This window comes from Somniosus microcephalus, chromosome 8 (assembly GCF_052327205.1).
Source record: "Somniosus microcephalus isolate GS21.2 chromosome 8, FLI_Smic_1.0, whole genome shotgun sequence".
Classification (NCBI taxonomy): Eukaryota; Metazoa; Chordata; class Chondrichthyes; order Squaliformes; family Somniosidae; genus Somniosus; species Somniosus microcephalus.
Genome location: NC_140994.1, coordinates 27,145,938 through 27,162,739, shown reverse-complemented (window position 1 = coordinate 27,162,739; position 16,802 = coordinate 27,145,938). Strand labels below are relative to the sequence as shown.

At 44.1% G+C, this 16,802-nt stretch overlaps 2 protein-coding genes across 8 annotated transcripts in view; one reads left to right on the top strand and one right to left on the bottom strand.

Annotated features, from left to right (window-relative positions):
- Positions 1-1,531, bottom strand: part of rab11fip2 (RAB11 family interacting protein 2 (class I)) — a 101,601-nt gene extending 100,070 nt beyond the window's left edge. For 2 of the 5 annotated variants that reach the window (XR_015079198.1, XR_015079197.1), the window contains exon 1: positions 983-1,528. Coding sequence is in view for 2 of the 5 variants with exons in the window: in XM_085994402.1 (XP_085850528.1) it covers positions 983-1,335 (353 nt within the window). In the remaining 3 variants the exon portion in view is untranslated. Of the gene's footprint in view, positions 1-982 lie in introns of all 5 variants that reach the window. The other 3 variants (XR_015079199.1, XM_085994402.1, XM_085994403.1) reach the window with 3 other exon arrangements.
- A 57-nt stretch (positions 1,532-1,588) lies between these two features.
- The window catches only part of LOC147113393 (uncharacterized), a 374,107-nt gene continuing 358,893 nt past the window's right edge, over positions 1,589-16,802 (top strand). For all 3 annotated transcript variants that reach the window (XR_015079196.1, XM_085994401.1, XM_085994400.1), the window contains exon 1: positions 1,589-1,680. The gene's annotated coding sequence lies outside the window, so the exon portion shown is untranslated. The remainder of the gene's footprint in view (positions 1,681-16,802) is intronic.

Genomic DNA, 16,802 nt, shown 5'->3' with positions numbered 1-16,802 from the left:
CTCGGGTGTCAAGTCAGGCCTAGACTCTAGATTTGGGCTGCATTTACTTCATTCATTTTTCTTTGCATTGATGCACAATTGTAGGGCAAATGCACCCAAGAACAAATTGACGCAGACCTATAGATTAACATCTTTTCACAATGTTATGGAATGAATCTATATCATTGATTAATTGGGATCACTTGAAAGATAAGCTGAATATTGCAGAAGTGGTACAACTTGGATGCAAAGATAATAAAGTGCATTGATATTTGACCAAAAAAAATGACAATATATAGAATATAAAATAAAAACAGAAAATGCTGGAGATACTCAGGTCAGGCAGCATCTGTGAAGAAAGAGTTAACGTTTCAGGTCGATGACCTTTCATCAGAATTGGGAAAAAAAACGTTAACTCTGTTTCTCTCTTCACAGATGCTGTCTGACCTGCTGAGTATCCCCAGCATTTTCTGTTTTTATTTCAGATTTCCAGCATCTGCAGTATTTTCTTTTTGTATTAGTGTGACAATATATAGAATATTTCTTTGCAATCTACTGCCAAAGAGGCACACACACAATTACCACTGATAGTATCCTATCACAGACCTAGAAGTGCTATATCATGTTCATTGCCCATTTACTACATCATCTCTACTGCATAATTGGAGAGCAAGACTTGGTTTTTTTTTAAACTAGTTACAGAAAATTGTTTTTACACAATTCAAATCATTCAGAAATTCCCCAAGCTGTAGAAAGCATACTTACAGCAGAACTAGTACTGGGTCAACCTGCTGCCAATGTGTGTGTGTGGTGGGGTTAGATTATGCACACTTCATACTCTAGTTAAAATACACACCATGAACTGACTACATAGTGAATCTTTAAAAAAATGATTTTGAGGCTGGATAAGTAAAGTACTGCTTACCTTTAACTCAATGAGAGATTTATACAACCAATTAAAAAGAGATTTTAAAAAGAGAGGGGTGGGGGTGGAAACACTTACTCCTTTTGCCTCCTCGATTTGTTTTCAAAAAGTTCATTGAGGCAAATGGCTACCTGACCGAGGAATTTATCCAGGCCGACCAGTGAACGGTGCATGGCAATCAGGTGCAGGGTGTATTTCTCCGGGGTTCCCTGCAGCAGCAGACCAGGAAACTCGAAGGACACCTCCTCCTTCCATGTCGGGGACAGGGTTTTCTCCGCCACCGAGGTCGAGTATTTCTCCTTGCCCAGCTGAATGATGGTGTACGTATCGTTGGTGCCGCTTTTGCCTTTGGGGTTCAGGTCCCGGGCTTGCATAACAGTCACTTGGACATGGGTAGGAAACCATGTCTGCGATTGCTCCGCCAGCATCATCGCTCTATCTCTCTCTCGATTTTTGTTCGGTGCAGCCTTTCTTTATCTCATTGAAAACCCCACACGCTCGGCGAATATTCAAACCCTAGGACGTCCTGGCCGTGTCGCCGTCACATTCCCTCACTGCTGCCGGACATACATAATAGGCCGAAATAAATAATGAGAAAGCCCCAAACGCTCTTCCTAATCTCCCATCCCTTCTGCGGCCTGATGGGAGGAAGGGTCGGAGGTCAGAGTTGAAACTCTCCCCGTTTCCAATAGCAACGCACTTGGCTTTGGGAACACAGAGGCTGTGTCTTTGAGTGTGCCACTGCAAGGCCTGCAATTCAAAACCGTTCTTTGGAGGTAAGCAGAGTATTTATGACCGGGCGGGGAAAAAAAGAAAGAATGTGATGTGCATAGAAATAGCTGAGTGGAATTAGGACCAACATTATACCTTATCAAGGCAAACTCAGGGGTGAGGCAGATCGAAACCCCTATTGAACAGATGGAGTTGTGTTTATTTGTAAGAGTGCTGAAATGCATCAAAGGAGGACACATTTTTAATCCGAGATAAATGCATGCCCTTTAACCAGTTACCCCTTAACCAAGGCCCTAAGCTCTGCAATTCCCTCCCTAAACCTCTCCACTCACTACCTCCTTTAAGATGCTCCTTAAAACCCATCTCTTTCACTGCCCTAATTTCTCCTTTTGTGACTCGGTATCAAATTTTGTTTTATAACACTCCTGTGAAGCGCCTTCGGATGTTTCACTATGTTAAAGGTGCTATATAAATACAAGTTGTTGTTGTGTGGTTTGCCTAGAGTCCTACAGCCCCAGCTCAACTCTCGGGACAATCCAACATTGCAAACTCCCTTATTTTCTGCGAGCGCATGATGGGGACATTCGCATTGGCAACATCACCGAGCATATTAGTAGGTAACAAAGTTGATGTTTTTTAAGTGGCAAACCAGATTTTGATATCTATATTTTCCAGTATAAAATAGAGGTATATTTTGAATAAAAGCACTTCCCAGTGTTAACGTTTCTGTAAAATAATTCTTAGAATGCTTAGTTTCCATTTGGATAGTGGCGATTTGATTGAGGTCCACAAAATAATGAAGGGACTAGATTGTGTGCATGTTGACAAATTATTTCAGTTAGATAGGTTGGGGACGACTCGGGTCGTGTGTATAAATTACACAAGGGAAGAAATAGGTTAGATGCTAGGCAGTTCTTCTTTTCCGAGAGAATAGTAGACCTAGGGAACCTGTTGCCAGCTTGTGCGGTGAGTGCTGACTCACTGTATACCTTCAAGAGAGCGCCGACCCAGTTCCTGTCTGGGGTGGAGATTGCATCATACAAGAGGTAATTACCAAATAATATAAGTCATGGTTAATGTGGTTTCCTGGAGAGTGATTGGAGAAGAATTTCTCAGACTTCCTTTTTCTTATTGGCCTTGGTTTTTTGATCTGGTTTATCGCCTCTCCCAGGAGATTACATGACACCTAGGGGGTAAGGAGTCCCTTTATGATGCATAAGGCATCACAACTGGATGGGACAGGCTAGATAGACCAGCTGTTCTTTTCCTGTCCAACATTTTCATATGCTCATATGTGTTTTGGAAAATCCAGACTACTGTGATTTTTTGGGGGTTTGATTTTATTATTATCTTTTGTTCAAATAAACTTTCTTAAGCCCAGATAAGAGTCAGTAATCAGCTCTCCTCTTTCCACCCGATTACTTTATTCATTGCAGTATTCTATTAAATGGTTTTTGTTGTTGTAAACTCCTAATTATTCTTCCCTTAAAGATATCTGTTGGAGACCTTTGGTTATTTTCTAATTTTTCTTAATATTTTGATGTAATTTGCATTGCTTACTCCCTCTTGCCCACCTGTTAAAATCTCTTTCTATTTCCTTTCAGTGTAATATTGAGTTCTTTCCTTGCATTGTTACCTTACGCTTTAGCCTCCACGAATACTTTTCTGTTTCAAAATGTTAATATTTGCTCTTACTAACTAATAAAACAACCACAATAACTTGCATTATCCCACGTTTACCATAGAAAATGTCTGAAAGTGTTTCATAGAAACCTAAGGGTAAAAATAGACGCTGAGTCAAAGGAGATATTAGGAAGGGTGATCAAAAACTTGGCCAAAGAGGTGGGTTTGAAGAAGGCTCTTAAAGGAGGAAAAGAAGATAGAGAAGTGGAGGGGTTTAGGGAGGGAATTCCAGAGTGTGGGACCTTAGGCGACTGAAGGTATATCCAAGACCAGGCTAAGCCCATGGAAAGATTTAAAGACAAGGATGAGAATTTTAAATTGGGGCACTGGGAGCCAATATAGGTCAGCAAGGACACGGGTGATAGGCAAGCAAGACTTGGTGCAAGATTCATTTTCTGTCCTTTTATTCCTGTGAGTTGATGATTTGTTGTGCTTTTCACAAATACGCATGAAGATAGTTAGGTCTGGCGCGTGCTTAATTTATACGCCCGCTCCCACTTCCGACTTCGATGCAAACTATCAGCGGACAATATGCTAGTCTCGGAGAGGGTGCAGAGGGGATTGACCAGAGTGGTACCAGGGATGAGGGACTTCAGTTATGCGGATAGACTGGAGAAGCTGGGATTGTTCTCCTTTGAGCAGTGAAGGTTAAAGGGAGATCCAATAGAAGTGTTCAAAATTATGAAGGGTTTTGATAGAGTAAATAAGGAGAAACTGTTTCCACTGGCAGGAGGGTCGGTAACCAGAGGGCACAGATTTAAAATAATTGGCAAAAGAACCAGAGGGGTGATGAGCTTTTATTATACACAGCGAGTTGTTATGATCCGGAATGCACTGCCTGAAAGGGTGGAGGAAGCAGATTCAATAGTAACTGTCAAAAGGGGAATTGGATAAATACTTGAAGGGAAAAAATTGCAGGGCTATGGGGAAAGAGCACGGGGGAGTGGGACTAATTGGAGAGCTCTTTCAATGAGCCGGCACTGGCAGGATTGGCCGAATGGCCTCCTTCTGTGCTGTATCATTGATAGGATACATGCAACAGAGTTTTGAATGAGTTGAAGTTTACGAAATGCAGAGGATGGGTGGCTGGCCAAGAGAGATTTAGAATAGTCAAGTCTGGAGGTGATAAAGGCATAGATGAAAGTTTCAGCAGCATATGGGCTGAGGTAGGGGTGAAAGTAGCTGATGTTATGGAGCTGGACGTAGGCGCTCTTGTTGATGATAGGTTATGAGTGAAATTGAATTCAATAAATCTAGCAATTTTCTTTAAAAAATGTCTGACTTACACATGACACCAGTCCCACAATACGTGGTTGACTGTTAATTACACAAAATTAGAGCTCCTGGGATTGGGGGTAATACATTAGCATGGATTGAGGATTGGTTAACGGACAGAAAACAGAGTAGGAATAAACTGGTCATTTTCAGGTTGGCAGGCTGTAACTAGTGGGGTACCGCAAGGATCAGTGCTTGGGTCTCGGCTATTTACAATTTATATCAATGACTTAGATGAGGGGACCGAGTGTAATGCATCCAGTGCGGGTGGTGTGCCGCGACTGCAGCATGTGGGAGTTTGTGGAGAGCATTGTGATCCCGGACGACCACGTCTGCAGTAAGTGTCTGCATCTCAAGGAACTTCAGCTCAGAGTTGTTGAGCTGGAGTCCGAGGTGCAGACATTGCAGGACATCAGGGAGGGGGAGAGTTATCTGGACACTTTGATCCAGGAGGCAGTCACATCCCTTAGGTTGGGTAGTGGTGCAGGTCTGGTTGGTGGTCAGGGACAGGAAGCTGTGACTGCAACTCAGGCAGGTAAGGGGACCCCAGGTGCAGTGCTGGAGGAGCCTCGGCTTTTGCCCTTATCCAACAGGTATGAGGTTCTTGCTGCCTGTGTGGATGAAGGCAAAGTCTGCAGGGTGGATGAGCAAACTAACCATGGCACTGTGGTACAGGAGGCCATTCAAGTGGGGGGAATGAAAAGGAATGTTGTAGTGGTAGGGGACAGTATAGTCAGGGGGATAGATACTGTTCTCTGCAGCCATGACTGGGTGTTCCGAAGGTTATGTTGCCTACCTGGTGCCAGGGTTAAGGATATCTCCTTGTGGCCGGAGAAGAATTTGGAGTGGGAGGGGGAGGATCCAGTTGTCGTGGTCCATGTAGGAGTCAACAACATAGGTAGAACTAAGAATTAGGTTCTGGTGAGAGAGTTTGTGGAGCTGGGGTCCAATTTAAAAAGCAGAACCTCAAAGGTAATAATCTCTGGTTTGCTACCTGAGCCACGTGCAAATTGGCATAGGGAGAAGCAGATCAGAGAGTTAAATGCGTGGCTCAAAGAGTGGTGTGGGAGGAAGGGGCTTCAATTCATGGGGCACTGGTACCAATACTGGGGAAAGAGAGAGCTGTTCCGTTGGGACGGTCTCCACTTAAACTGGGCTGAGACCAGTGTCCTAGCGAATCGAATAACTAGGGCTGTAGATAGGGCTTTAATCTAAAAAGGGGGGGGGGGAGGGGTCAGGTGAGGGGAAATTTAGAAATCCAAAGAGAAAAGTCAAGGCAATGGAGCAGTGTAGCAATTTGGGTAAAGATAAGCAGAGTGTGACAGGAAGGGACGGAGAGTTTAACGGTAAAAGTGCATCAGCAAATAAGGTGAAAGCAGGGAATAATGGTAAAAAGTTAAAATTAAAGGCTCTTTATATGAATACACGAAGCATTCATAACAAGATAGATGAATTAGTGGCACAAATAGATATAAATGGCTTTGACCTAATAGCCATTATAGAGACATGGTTGCAAGGTGACCAAGGTTGGGAACTAAATATCACAGGGTACTTGATGTTTAGAAAAGACAGGCAGAATGGAAATGGGGTGGGGGGGGGTGGGGAGTGTTGTAGCCATAATAGTAAAGGATGACCTAAGGACAGTAGTGAGAAAGGATCTTGGCTCTGAAGATCAGGAAGTAGAATCAGTATGGGTAGAGATAAGAAATAACAAGGGGCAGAAAACACTGGTGGGAGTAGTTTATAGGCCCCCAAACAGTAGCTATACCGTTGGACAGAGTATTAATCAACAAATAATAGGAGCTTGTAACAAAGGTAATACAATAATCATGGGGGACTTTAATCTTCCTATAGATTGGGCAAATCAAATTGGCAAAGGTAGTCTGGAGGATGAATTCATGGAATGCATTCAAGACAGTTTCCTAGAACAATATGTCATGGAACCAACCAGGGAACAGGCCAGTTTAGATCTTGTATTGTGTAATGAGACAGGGTTAATTAATAATGTTATAGTAACGGATTCTCGGGGAAGAGTGATCATAATATGATAAGATTTCACATTGAGTTTAAGAGTGAAATACTTCAATCGGAAGAGAGAGTCTTAAACTTAAATAAAGCCAATTACATAGGTATGAGCGGGTGAGTTGGCTAAGATCGATTGGGAAATTAGATTTAAAAAGGTATGACAGTAGATAAGCAGTGTCAAACATTTAAAGAAATATTCCAAAATTCTCAACGAATATACATTCCATTGAGAAATAAAAACTCCACGGGAAAAGTGATCCATCCGTGGCTAACTAAAGAAGTTAAGGATAGTATTATATTAAAAGAAGAGGATTATAATGTTGTGAAGAATAGTAGTAAGCCTGAGGATTGGGAGAGCTTTAGAAACCCACAAAGGATGACCAAAAAATGGATGAAAAGGGAGAAAATAGAATGAGAGTAAACTAACAAGAAATACAAAAACAGATTGCAAGAGCTTCTACAAGTATGTAAAAAGGAAGAAAGTAGCAAAAGGAAGCGTTGGTCCCTTAGAGGCTGAGACAGGTGAGATTATAATGGGGAAAAAGGAAATGGCAGAGACTTTAAACAAATATTTTGTATCTGTCTTCACAGTTGAAGACACAAAAAGCATACCAAAAATAATGGGGAACCAAGGGGCTAATAAGAGTGAGGAACTTAAAGTAATTAATATCAGTAGAGAAAAAGTACTTAAGAAACTAATAGGAATAAAAGCCGCCAAATCCCCTGGACCTGATGGCCTACATCCTAGGGTTCTAAAAGAGGTGGCTGTAGAGATAGTGGATGCATTGGTTGTGATCTTCCAAAATTCCTTAGATTCTAGAAAGGTCTCAGTAGATTGCAAGGTAGCAAATATAACGCCGTTATTCAAGAAAGGAGGGAGAGAGAAAACGGGGAACTACAGGCCAGTTAGCCTGACATTAGTCGTCGGGAAAATGCTGGAATCCATTATTAAGGAAGTGGTAACAGGGCACTTAGAAAATCATAACATGATTAGGCAGAGTCAACATGGTTTTATGAAAGGGAAATCGTGTTTTACAAACTTATTAGAGTTTTTTGAGGATTTAGCTAGCAGGGTAGATAAAGGGGAACCAGTGGATGTAGTATATTTGGATTTCCAAAAGGCATTCGATAAGGTGCCACATAAAAGGTTGCTACGCAAGTTACGGGCTCATGAGGTTGGGGATAATATATTAGCATGGATAGAGGATTGGTTAACGGACAGAAAACAGAGATTAGGAATAAACGGGTCATTTTCAGGTTGGTAGGCTGTAACTAGTGGGGTGCCGCAAGGATCAGTGCTTGACCCGCAGCTATTTACAATCTACATTAATGACTTAGATGAAGGGACCGAGTGCAATGTATCCATGTTTGCTGACAGTACAAAGCTAGGTGGGAAATTAAGCTATGAGGAGGACACAAAGAGCCTGCAAAGTTATATAGACAGGTTAAGTGAGTGGGAAATAAGGTGGCAGATGGAGTATAATGTGGGGAAATGTGAGGTTATTCACTTTGGTAGGAAGAATAGAAAAACAGACTTTTTTTAAATGGTAAGAAACTATTAAATGTTGGTGTTCAGCGAGATTTGGGTGTCCTCGTACAAGAAACACAAAGTTAGCATGCAGGTACAGCAAGCAGTTAGGAATGCAAATGGCATGTTGGCCTTTCTTGCGAGGGGTTTGGAGTACAAGAGTAAGGAAGTCTTACTACAATTGTACAGGGCTTTGGTGAGACCACACCTGGCGTATTGTGCACAGTTTTGGTCTCCTTATCTGAGAAAGGACATACGTGCCTTAGAGGCGGTGCAACAAAGGTTCACTAGATTGATCCCTGGGTTGAGAGGGATTAATTAAGAAGGGGAAAATAGAATATGAGAGTAAGCTTGCAGGGAACATAAAAACTGACTGTAAAAGCTTTTATGTGAAGAGAAAAAGATTGGTGAAGTCAAGCGTAGGTCCCTTGCAGTCAGAATCAGGGGAATTCATAATGGGGAACAAAGAAATGGCAGACCAATTAAATACATATTTTGGTTCTGTCTTCACAGAGGAGGACACAAATAACCTCCCAGAGATGTCGGGGAACATAGGGTCTGATGAAAGGGAGGAACTGAAAGAAATCAGTATTTGTAGGGAAATGGTGTTAAGGAAATTGATGGGATTGAAGGCCGATAAATCCCCAGGGCCTGATAATCTACATCCTAGGGTACTTAAGGAAATGGCCCTAGAAATAGTAGATGCATTGCTGATCATCTTCCAACATTCGATGGAATCTGGAACAGTACCCATGGATTGGAGGGTAGCTAATGTTACCCCACTATTCAAAAAAGGTGGTAGAGAGAAAACGGGGAATTACAGACCGGTAAGCCTGACATCGGTAGTGGGGAAAATGCTAGAGTCCATTATAAAAGATGTAATAGCAGAGCACTTGGAAAACAGTGACAGGATCGGACAAAGTCAACATGGATTTACAAAGGGTAAATTGTGCTTGACTAATCTACTGGAATTTTTTGAGGATGTAACTGGTAAAATAGATAAGGGAGAACCAGTGGATGTGGTGTATTTGGACTTTCAGAAGGCTTTCGATAAGGTCCCGCATAAGAGATTAGCGTGTAAAGTTAAGGCACATGGGATTGGGGGCAAGGTACTGACTTGGATAGAGAACTGGTTGGCAGACAGAAAGAAAAGAGTTGGAATAAACGGGTCTTTTTCCGAGTGGCAGGCAGTGACTGGTGGGGTACCGCAGGGATCAGTCCTTGGACCCCAACTATTCACAATATATATTAATGATCTAGACAAGGGAACTAGATGTAATATCTCCAAATTTGCAGACGACACAAAGCTGGGTGGGCGTGTGTGCTGTGAGGAGGATGCCGAGAAACTTCAGGATGATTTGGACAGGTTGGGTGATTGGGCAGAAGCATGGCAGATGCAATATAACGTGGATAAATGTGAGGTTATCCACTTTGGTAGCAAAAACAGGAAGGCAGATTATTATCTGAATGGCAATAGATTGGGAGAAGGGGAAGTGCAACGAGACCTGGGTGTCCCTGTGCACCAGTCGCTGAAGGTAAGCATGCAGGTGCAGCAGGCGGTTAAGAAGGCAAATGGTATGTTGGCCTTCGTAGCGAGAAGGTTTGAGTACAGGAACAAGGATGTCTTGCTGCAGTTGTACAGGGCCTTGGTGAGACCACATCTTGAGTAGTGTGTGCAGTTTTGGTCGCCTTATCTGAGGAAGGATGTTCTTGCCATGGAAGGAATTCAGCGAAGATTCACCAGGCTGATACCTGGGATGGCAGGAATGATGTATGAGGAGAGATTGGGTCGATTGGGCTTGTACTCGCTGGAGTTTAGAAGAATGAGAGGGGATCTCATTAAAACTTACAAAATTCTGACAGGACTGGACAGACTAGATGCAGGAAGAATGTTCCCGATGGTAGGGGAGTCCAGAACCAGGGGTCACAGTCTAAGGATAAGGGGTAGGCCATTTAGGACAGAAATGAGGAGGAATTTCTTCACCCAGAGAGTGGTGAACCTGTGGAATTCTCTATCACAGAAGGCAGTAGAGGCCAATTCATTAAATATATTCAAGAAGGAGTTGGATATATTTCTCAAGGCTAAAGGGATCAAGGGGTATGGGGAGAAAGCAGGGACCAGGTACTGAATTTGGATGATCAGCCATGATCTCATTGAATGGCGGAGCAGGCTCGAGAGGCCGAATAGCCTACTCCTGCTCCTATCTTCTATGTTTCTATGTTTCTGTGAGAGGTTTGTCCTATGAGGAGAGATTGAGTAGATTGGGCCTATATTTCTGGAGCTTAGAAGAATGAGAGGTGATCTCATTGAAACATATAAGATTCTGAGGGGGATTGAGAGGGTAGATGCTGAGAGGTTGTTTCCCCTGGCTGGAGTGTCTAGAACTAGGGGGCATAGTCTCAGGATAAGGGGTCAGCCATTTAGGACTGAGATGAGGAGAAATTTCTTCACTCGGGGTTGTGAATCTTTGGAATTCTCTACCCCAGAGGGCTGTGGATGCTCAGTCGTTGAGTATATTCAAGACTTAGATCGATGGATATTTGGACTCTGGGGCAATCAAGGGATATGGAGATCGGGCGGGAAAGTGGAGCTGAGGGCGAAGATCAGCCATGATCTTATTGAATGGCGGAGCAGGCTCGAGGGGCCGTTTGGCCTACTCCTGCTCCTAATTCTTATGTTCTTATCCAAGTTTGCTGATGATACAAAGCTAGGTGGAAAAGTGAGTTGTTGGGAGGATGCAAAGGGACTGCAAAGGGATGTAGACAGGTTAAGTGAGTGGGCAAGACCATGGTAGATGGAATATAACGTGGAAAAATGTGAAGTTATCCACTTTGATAGGAAAAATAGAAAAGCAAAATATTTTTTAAATGGTGAGAGATTGGGAAATGTTGGTATTCAGAGAGACCCGGGTGTCCTTGTACATGAATCACTGAAAGTTAACAGGCAGGTACAGCAAGCAATTAGGAAGGCAAATGGTATGTTAGCCTTTATTACAAAAGGATTGGAGTATAAGAGTAAAGAAGTCTTACTGCAATTATATAGGGCTTTGGTGAGACCACACCTGGAGTATTGTGTACAGTTTTGGTGTCTTTACCTAAGGAAGGATATACTTGCCTTAGAGGGAGTGCAATGAAGGTTTACTCATTGAAACATATAAATTTCTTACAGGGCTTGATAGGGTAGATGCTGTGAGGATGTTTCCCCTGACTGGGGAGTCTAGAACCAGGGGTCACAGTCTCAGAATAAGGGATCAGCCATTTAGGACTGAGATGAGGAGAAATTCCTTCTCTCAAGTGGTTGTGAATCTTTGGAATTCTCTACCCCAGAGCACTGTGGATGCTCAGTTGTTGAGTATATTCAAGACAGAGATCGGTAGATTTTTGGATATTAAGGGAATCAAGGGATATGGGAATAGTACGGGAAGGTTCAGTTGAAGTAGAAGATCAGCCACGATCTTATTGAATGGCGGAGCAGGCGTGAAGTGCCGAATGGCCTACTCCTCCTATTTCTGACATTCTTATGCAGGCGCTCCTGTGCCCCTACGGGTAGACCCTGCTGGCTCCGATTGTGAGCCACTTGTTCTGCAAGAGAAAGGGAAGTGTGTCAGTGAGTGTGGTGCAATGTGTTTGGGTGATGTGCCTGTCATGGTTGAATAGCTGACCGCGTGTGCAAGCTGTGAGATGTGGGTGTGAGTCTTGCAGCAGTGATAAGTGTGTGAGGGTGAGGTGAAACTATGAATGTGAGGTATCGGTCGTGTTTGGTAGAGTGAGTGATGGGGGTGTGGTGCATGGAGCAGTGTTTGAGGCTAGTGGTGCAGTTGGTGGGATATGGCATTTGAAGATGAAGTCACTGACCTTGACCACTTGTGTAATGTCATTAAACTTCTTCCTGCACTGCAGCCAGGTCCTTGCGGGGGGCGATACTTCTGGCATTGACAGCTATGGCTATCTTCTCCCAGTGGCATTTTCAATTTTGCCTGGAGGGCCTCCTGGCCCCCTTCGGAAATAGGACCTCTCTCCTATCCACCGCCTGCACCAAGACCCCAGTGCTGCATCAGAGAACCTTGGTGCACACTCTCTTCCCTGTTGTGACGTCAGTAGTTTTGCTCTATCTTCCCCAGCCAGTTGAATGAGCTGCTGCAGGCAGAATGCAGCTCCCCTTTAAGAGGTGCAGACTGTTTTTAAGAACTGCAGGCTAGCTTTCATTGGTGCTAGCCTTGCACGAACTTGCCCCCTTACTGAGCGTTCAGCCACTTAGCAGTGCGTTCAGTGCTGGGCTGGACGTTACAATCATTTTAATTAGCAGGCAGCATGTAGGTCGTGTGCTGCCTGCATTCCTTTCAAAGGGCACGGGGTGATCGCGCATTCTAAGTCAATGTTTTAGTCAGCGATTTTCCAGCGGCACGCAAATTCCCTCCCCCTATTGGGTGTGCACCCAATCCCAGGTGCTAGGCACGTCCAACATATGCCCACAACGTGTAAATCACCTAAACCCAGAATTATGTGCAGGCTCATGTGTTCCGCCTGGGCGAATTTAGGAAGCGCTCACCTGACTTACGTTCTGAGGGAAGGGAAGGGTCAGAAAAATCAGCCCCGTGTTGTTCTACAATGTTTCACCTAAGAAAAAAAAATAGCATTTGTACAACATCTTTCCAACCCTAAGAATGTCTCAAAAGCACATCACAGCCAATTAATTACTTGTGCAATCGCTGTTATTGTGTAGGCAAATGTGACAACTAATTTATACCCAACAAGGTCCCATAGATAGCAAATGAGATAAATATGTTTTGGTGATGGTGAAATCGGGGCAATCCAATTTCTAGGCCATAGATCTTCAGATCTAGTTCCAAACAATTCTTCCTCATCTCTCTATAAGCTCTTTGAACAATTGGAATTGGAGGGTGTTTTCAATGTTGTTCTGTGAGCAACAGCATTTAAATCTGGTAGGAAGTAATCAGTGACACCATGTGAAGGGAAACGTTGTTCATTTGTGAGAGTTTGTTAATCTGGTATGCAGCTATTTCATGTTAGATGAAGGGATTATTGCTTAATAACACCTATGTGGAAAGAGTTGTATGGATGGGGATCGTGTGGTTTATTAGGAAGTTATGGCTGGTATCTTTTATGAAAATGAGAGGCTGCAGTATAACAAAACTGTATTAACAGTCTGTATCCCACATTTGCTTAAATTGTCACATAAAGGTTTGTGCCATGTTCACTCGATGGTAGCATCCTCAACACTGACTATGAAGGTTGTAAATTCAAGTCACACTCCAGGATTTAATCTAGGCTGACACTCCAGTACAGCACTGAGGGAATGCCACATTGTCGGAGTTGCTGGCTTTCAGATGAGACGTTAAACTGAGGCCCTTGTCTGTTCAGTTGGGCGTAAAATATGCCTTGGTACTATTTGAAGAAGAGCAGGGGAGTTCTCCAAGTGTCCTGAGCAGTATTTATCCCTCAACCAACATCACCAAAACATATTTATCTCATTTGCTATCTATGGGACCTTGTTTGGTATAAATTAGCTGTCACATTTGCCTACACAATAACAGCGATTGCACAAGTAATTAATTGGCTGTGATGTGCTTTTGAGACATTCTTAGGTTTGGAAAGATGTTGTACAAATGCTATTTTTTTTCTTAGGTGAAACATTGTAGAACAATACGGGACTGATTTTTCTGACCCTTCCCTTCCCTCAGAACGTAAGTCAGGTGAGCGCTTCCTAAATTCACCCAGGCGGAACACATGAGCCTGCACATAATTCTGGGTTTAGGTGATTTACACGTTGTGGGCATATGTTGGACGTGCCTAGCACCTGGGATTGGGTGCACACCCAATAGGGGGAGGGAATTTGCGTGCCGCTGGAAAATCGCTGACTAAAACATTGACTGCACAATTCAGCTGACGAGTTTTTAAAAGAAGAATGCCTTCCAAGCACAAGAAATTGTTGAAATTATCAGAGGGCTTGCCTCGGAGGCTTCAACACATGGTGACAAATGTGGAGATCTAACGGACCGAAAGCATGCAATCAGCTTTGGAACAAGTGGAAATTCCAGGGACAATCACACCACAACTCCTCAAGTCAGAGGGCACCATGCCAGACTTTACATCTCTCCTGAATGCTTAGACTACTACCTTACAGGCCTTGCGTTGCAACCTCGCCTCCTCCTTTGACAGGATCTCTAATTGAAGGAGAGAACAATTGTTAGTTGCTTCAATAACATGATTGTGGCCCATAGTTCGGCGGGCACAGTAACACAGAGCCCAAGAGAGTCCAGGGCCGTAAGACCTGATAATGGATAATGTCTCCCACAATGACAGCACATCCACACCAGTCCACCTTCCTCCCACTGATGGCTTCACAGATGCCAGAAAACAGGCAGGGCCAAGCTGCTTCTGCTCCTGCAGTAGATCAGCAGGCCTACCTTGGGTCCATGCTCCCAGAGTTTGACAGACCCCGAGATCACAGAAGCCTCTGATGGAGGCATTGCTGTCAGCCATCTCACAGGCTCTTGGAACACACTAGGAAGAAGTACTAGTTTAGGTAATCAAGCACAACACACACCCACTGACAGGAAGGTGAAGTATTGTGATAGGTACTAGTTTCAGAGATACTTCACGTGTTGTTTACCGAATGACGGCAGCATAATATTGCACTGTTTGCACAGTTTCATTTGTGGGGCTGCGGAAAAATGTGAATTGAAGAAGTATGGCCTACTGACAGATAAGTAAGATAGGCATGAAAATATTGGTGATTTTCATTTATTGCAAGGGATTGAGGAGACTGGAAACAGTAAGGGTTAAGAGAGAATGTTATGTAATCATGTCTGCAGAATGGTTCTTGCTGCTGTCAGAGATTCTTGGGCTGCTGCTTCTTCTGGTTTCTCAAGTTCCTCAGCCTTGCCCTGCAGCTGCTCATCTGAGGGCCCTTGCTGCAGCAGCTTCATGTGCATGCCTCTTTCAAGTGCGATGTTATGGAGAATGCAGCAGACCAGAATAATCTGGGGAACTTTGGCAGGGTTATACGGCGAGGTGTCCTTGACCTGTCAAGGCACTGAAACTGCTGCTTCAGCATGCTTAAGGTGAGCCCAGTAATACACCTGGTGGAGGCAGGTGCTTCATTGTATCTGTGCTCAGCAGGTGCGTGGGGATGCCGCAGTGAAATTATAAGCCAAGCCAGCAGTTGGTATCCTTGGTCACTCAGGATCCAAACTTTAACGTGCTGGGTGTCATCAAATAATGGTGGACTAAGTGAATAAATGAATCATGGCTGCTTCCTGTGAATTAGTCATTGACCTGCATTATCCAGTGAAACTAGTCACTCATAGGCTGAATATTGATTACAAACCCTTGCAGTTCACATATAGGACTGTAGAAGCATGAAGGACTATATGGTCATCACTGACGCACTGAACTTCTGGTAATCCTGTCATTCTATAGAAACCTATGGGTGCTGTGCTAATAAGACACGCCTGTTTGAAAGTCTGGTTTTAGCACACAATTTTGAGCCTAATTGATGATGATAAAGCTCAACAGCAAAATACTGCGGATGTTGGAAATCCAAAATAACAACAGAAGACGCTGGAAAAACTCAGCAGGCCAGGCAACATCCGTGGAGAGAGAAATAGAGTCAACGTTTCGGGTCGAAACCCTTCTTCAGAACTGAGAAAAAAAGGCAGGAAATGAAACAGATTAAAAGGCAGTTTGGGAGCTGGGAAATGGGGGAGGGGATGAAAGACGAGACATTAAGAGATATTCAAGGTGAGACAAGATGGTAATAGGACAGGTAAAGAAACAAACAATGGCTCTGGATGAAGTGTGAAATGCGCTGGCAGAGTGAGAGACAGCTGCCATGTGGGGGAGAGAGAGAAAAAGGAAAAGGCACAAACCAAAAGTGTGGATAAAAAATATAAAAATATAATAGGGGCCGAGGTTATGATCTGAAATTGTTGAACTCGATATTGAGCCCGGAAGGCTGTAAAGTGCCTAATCGGAAGATGAGGTGCTGTTCCTCGAGCTTACGCTGAGCTTCCGTGGAAAATGCAAGAGGCCGCAGATGGTGAGGTCTGAGTGGGAATGGAACGGTGAATTGAAATGACAAGCGACCGGAAGCTCGGGGTCACCCTTACGGACTGAACGGAGGTGTTCCGCAAAGCGGTCACCCAATCTGCGTTTGGTCTCCCCAATGTAGAGGAGACCGCATCGTGAGCAGCGAATACAGTATACTAGATTGCAAGAAGTACAAGTAAATCGCTGTTTCACCTGGAAGGGGTGTTTGGGGCCCTGGACAGTGGGAAGGGGGGAGGTATATGGGCAGGTGTTGCATCTCCTGCGCTTGCACGGGAAGGTGCTGGGCGAAGGGGAAGGGGTGCTGGGGGTGATAGAGGAGTGGACTAGGGTGTCTCAGAGGTAGCGGTCCCTACGGAATGCTGAAAGGGGAGGGGAGGGGAAGATGCGTTTGGTGGTGGGATCACGGAGGTGGCGGAAATGGCGGAGGATGATCCATTGAATGTGGAGGCTGGTGGGGTGAAAGGTGAGGACAAGGGGAACCCTATCGGGCAGAAGTGCGGGAGATAGAACGGACCCGGTCGAGGGCCGTGTCAACCATGGTAGAGGGGAATCCTCGGTTGAGGAAAAAGGAAGACATGTCGG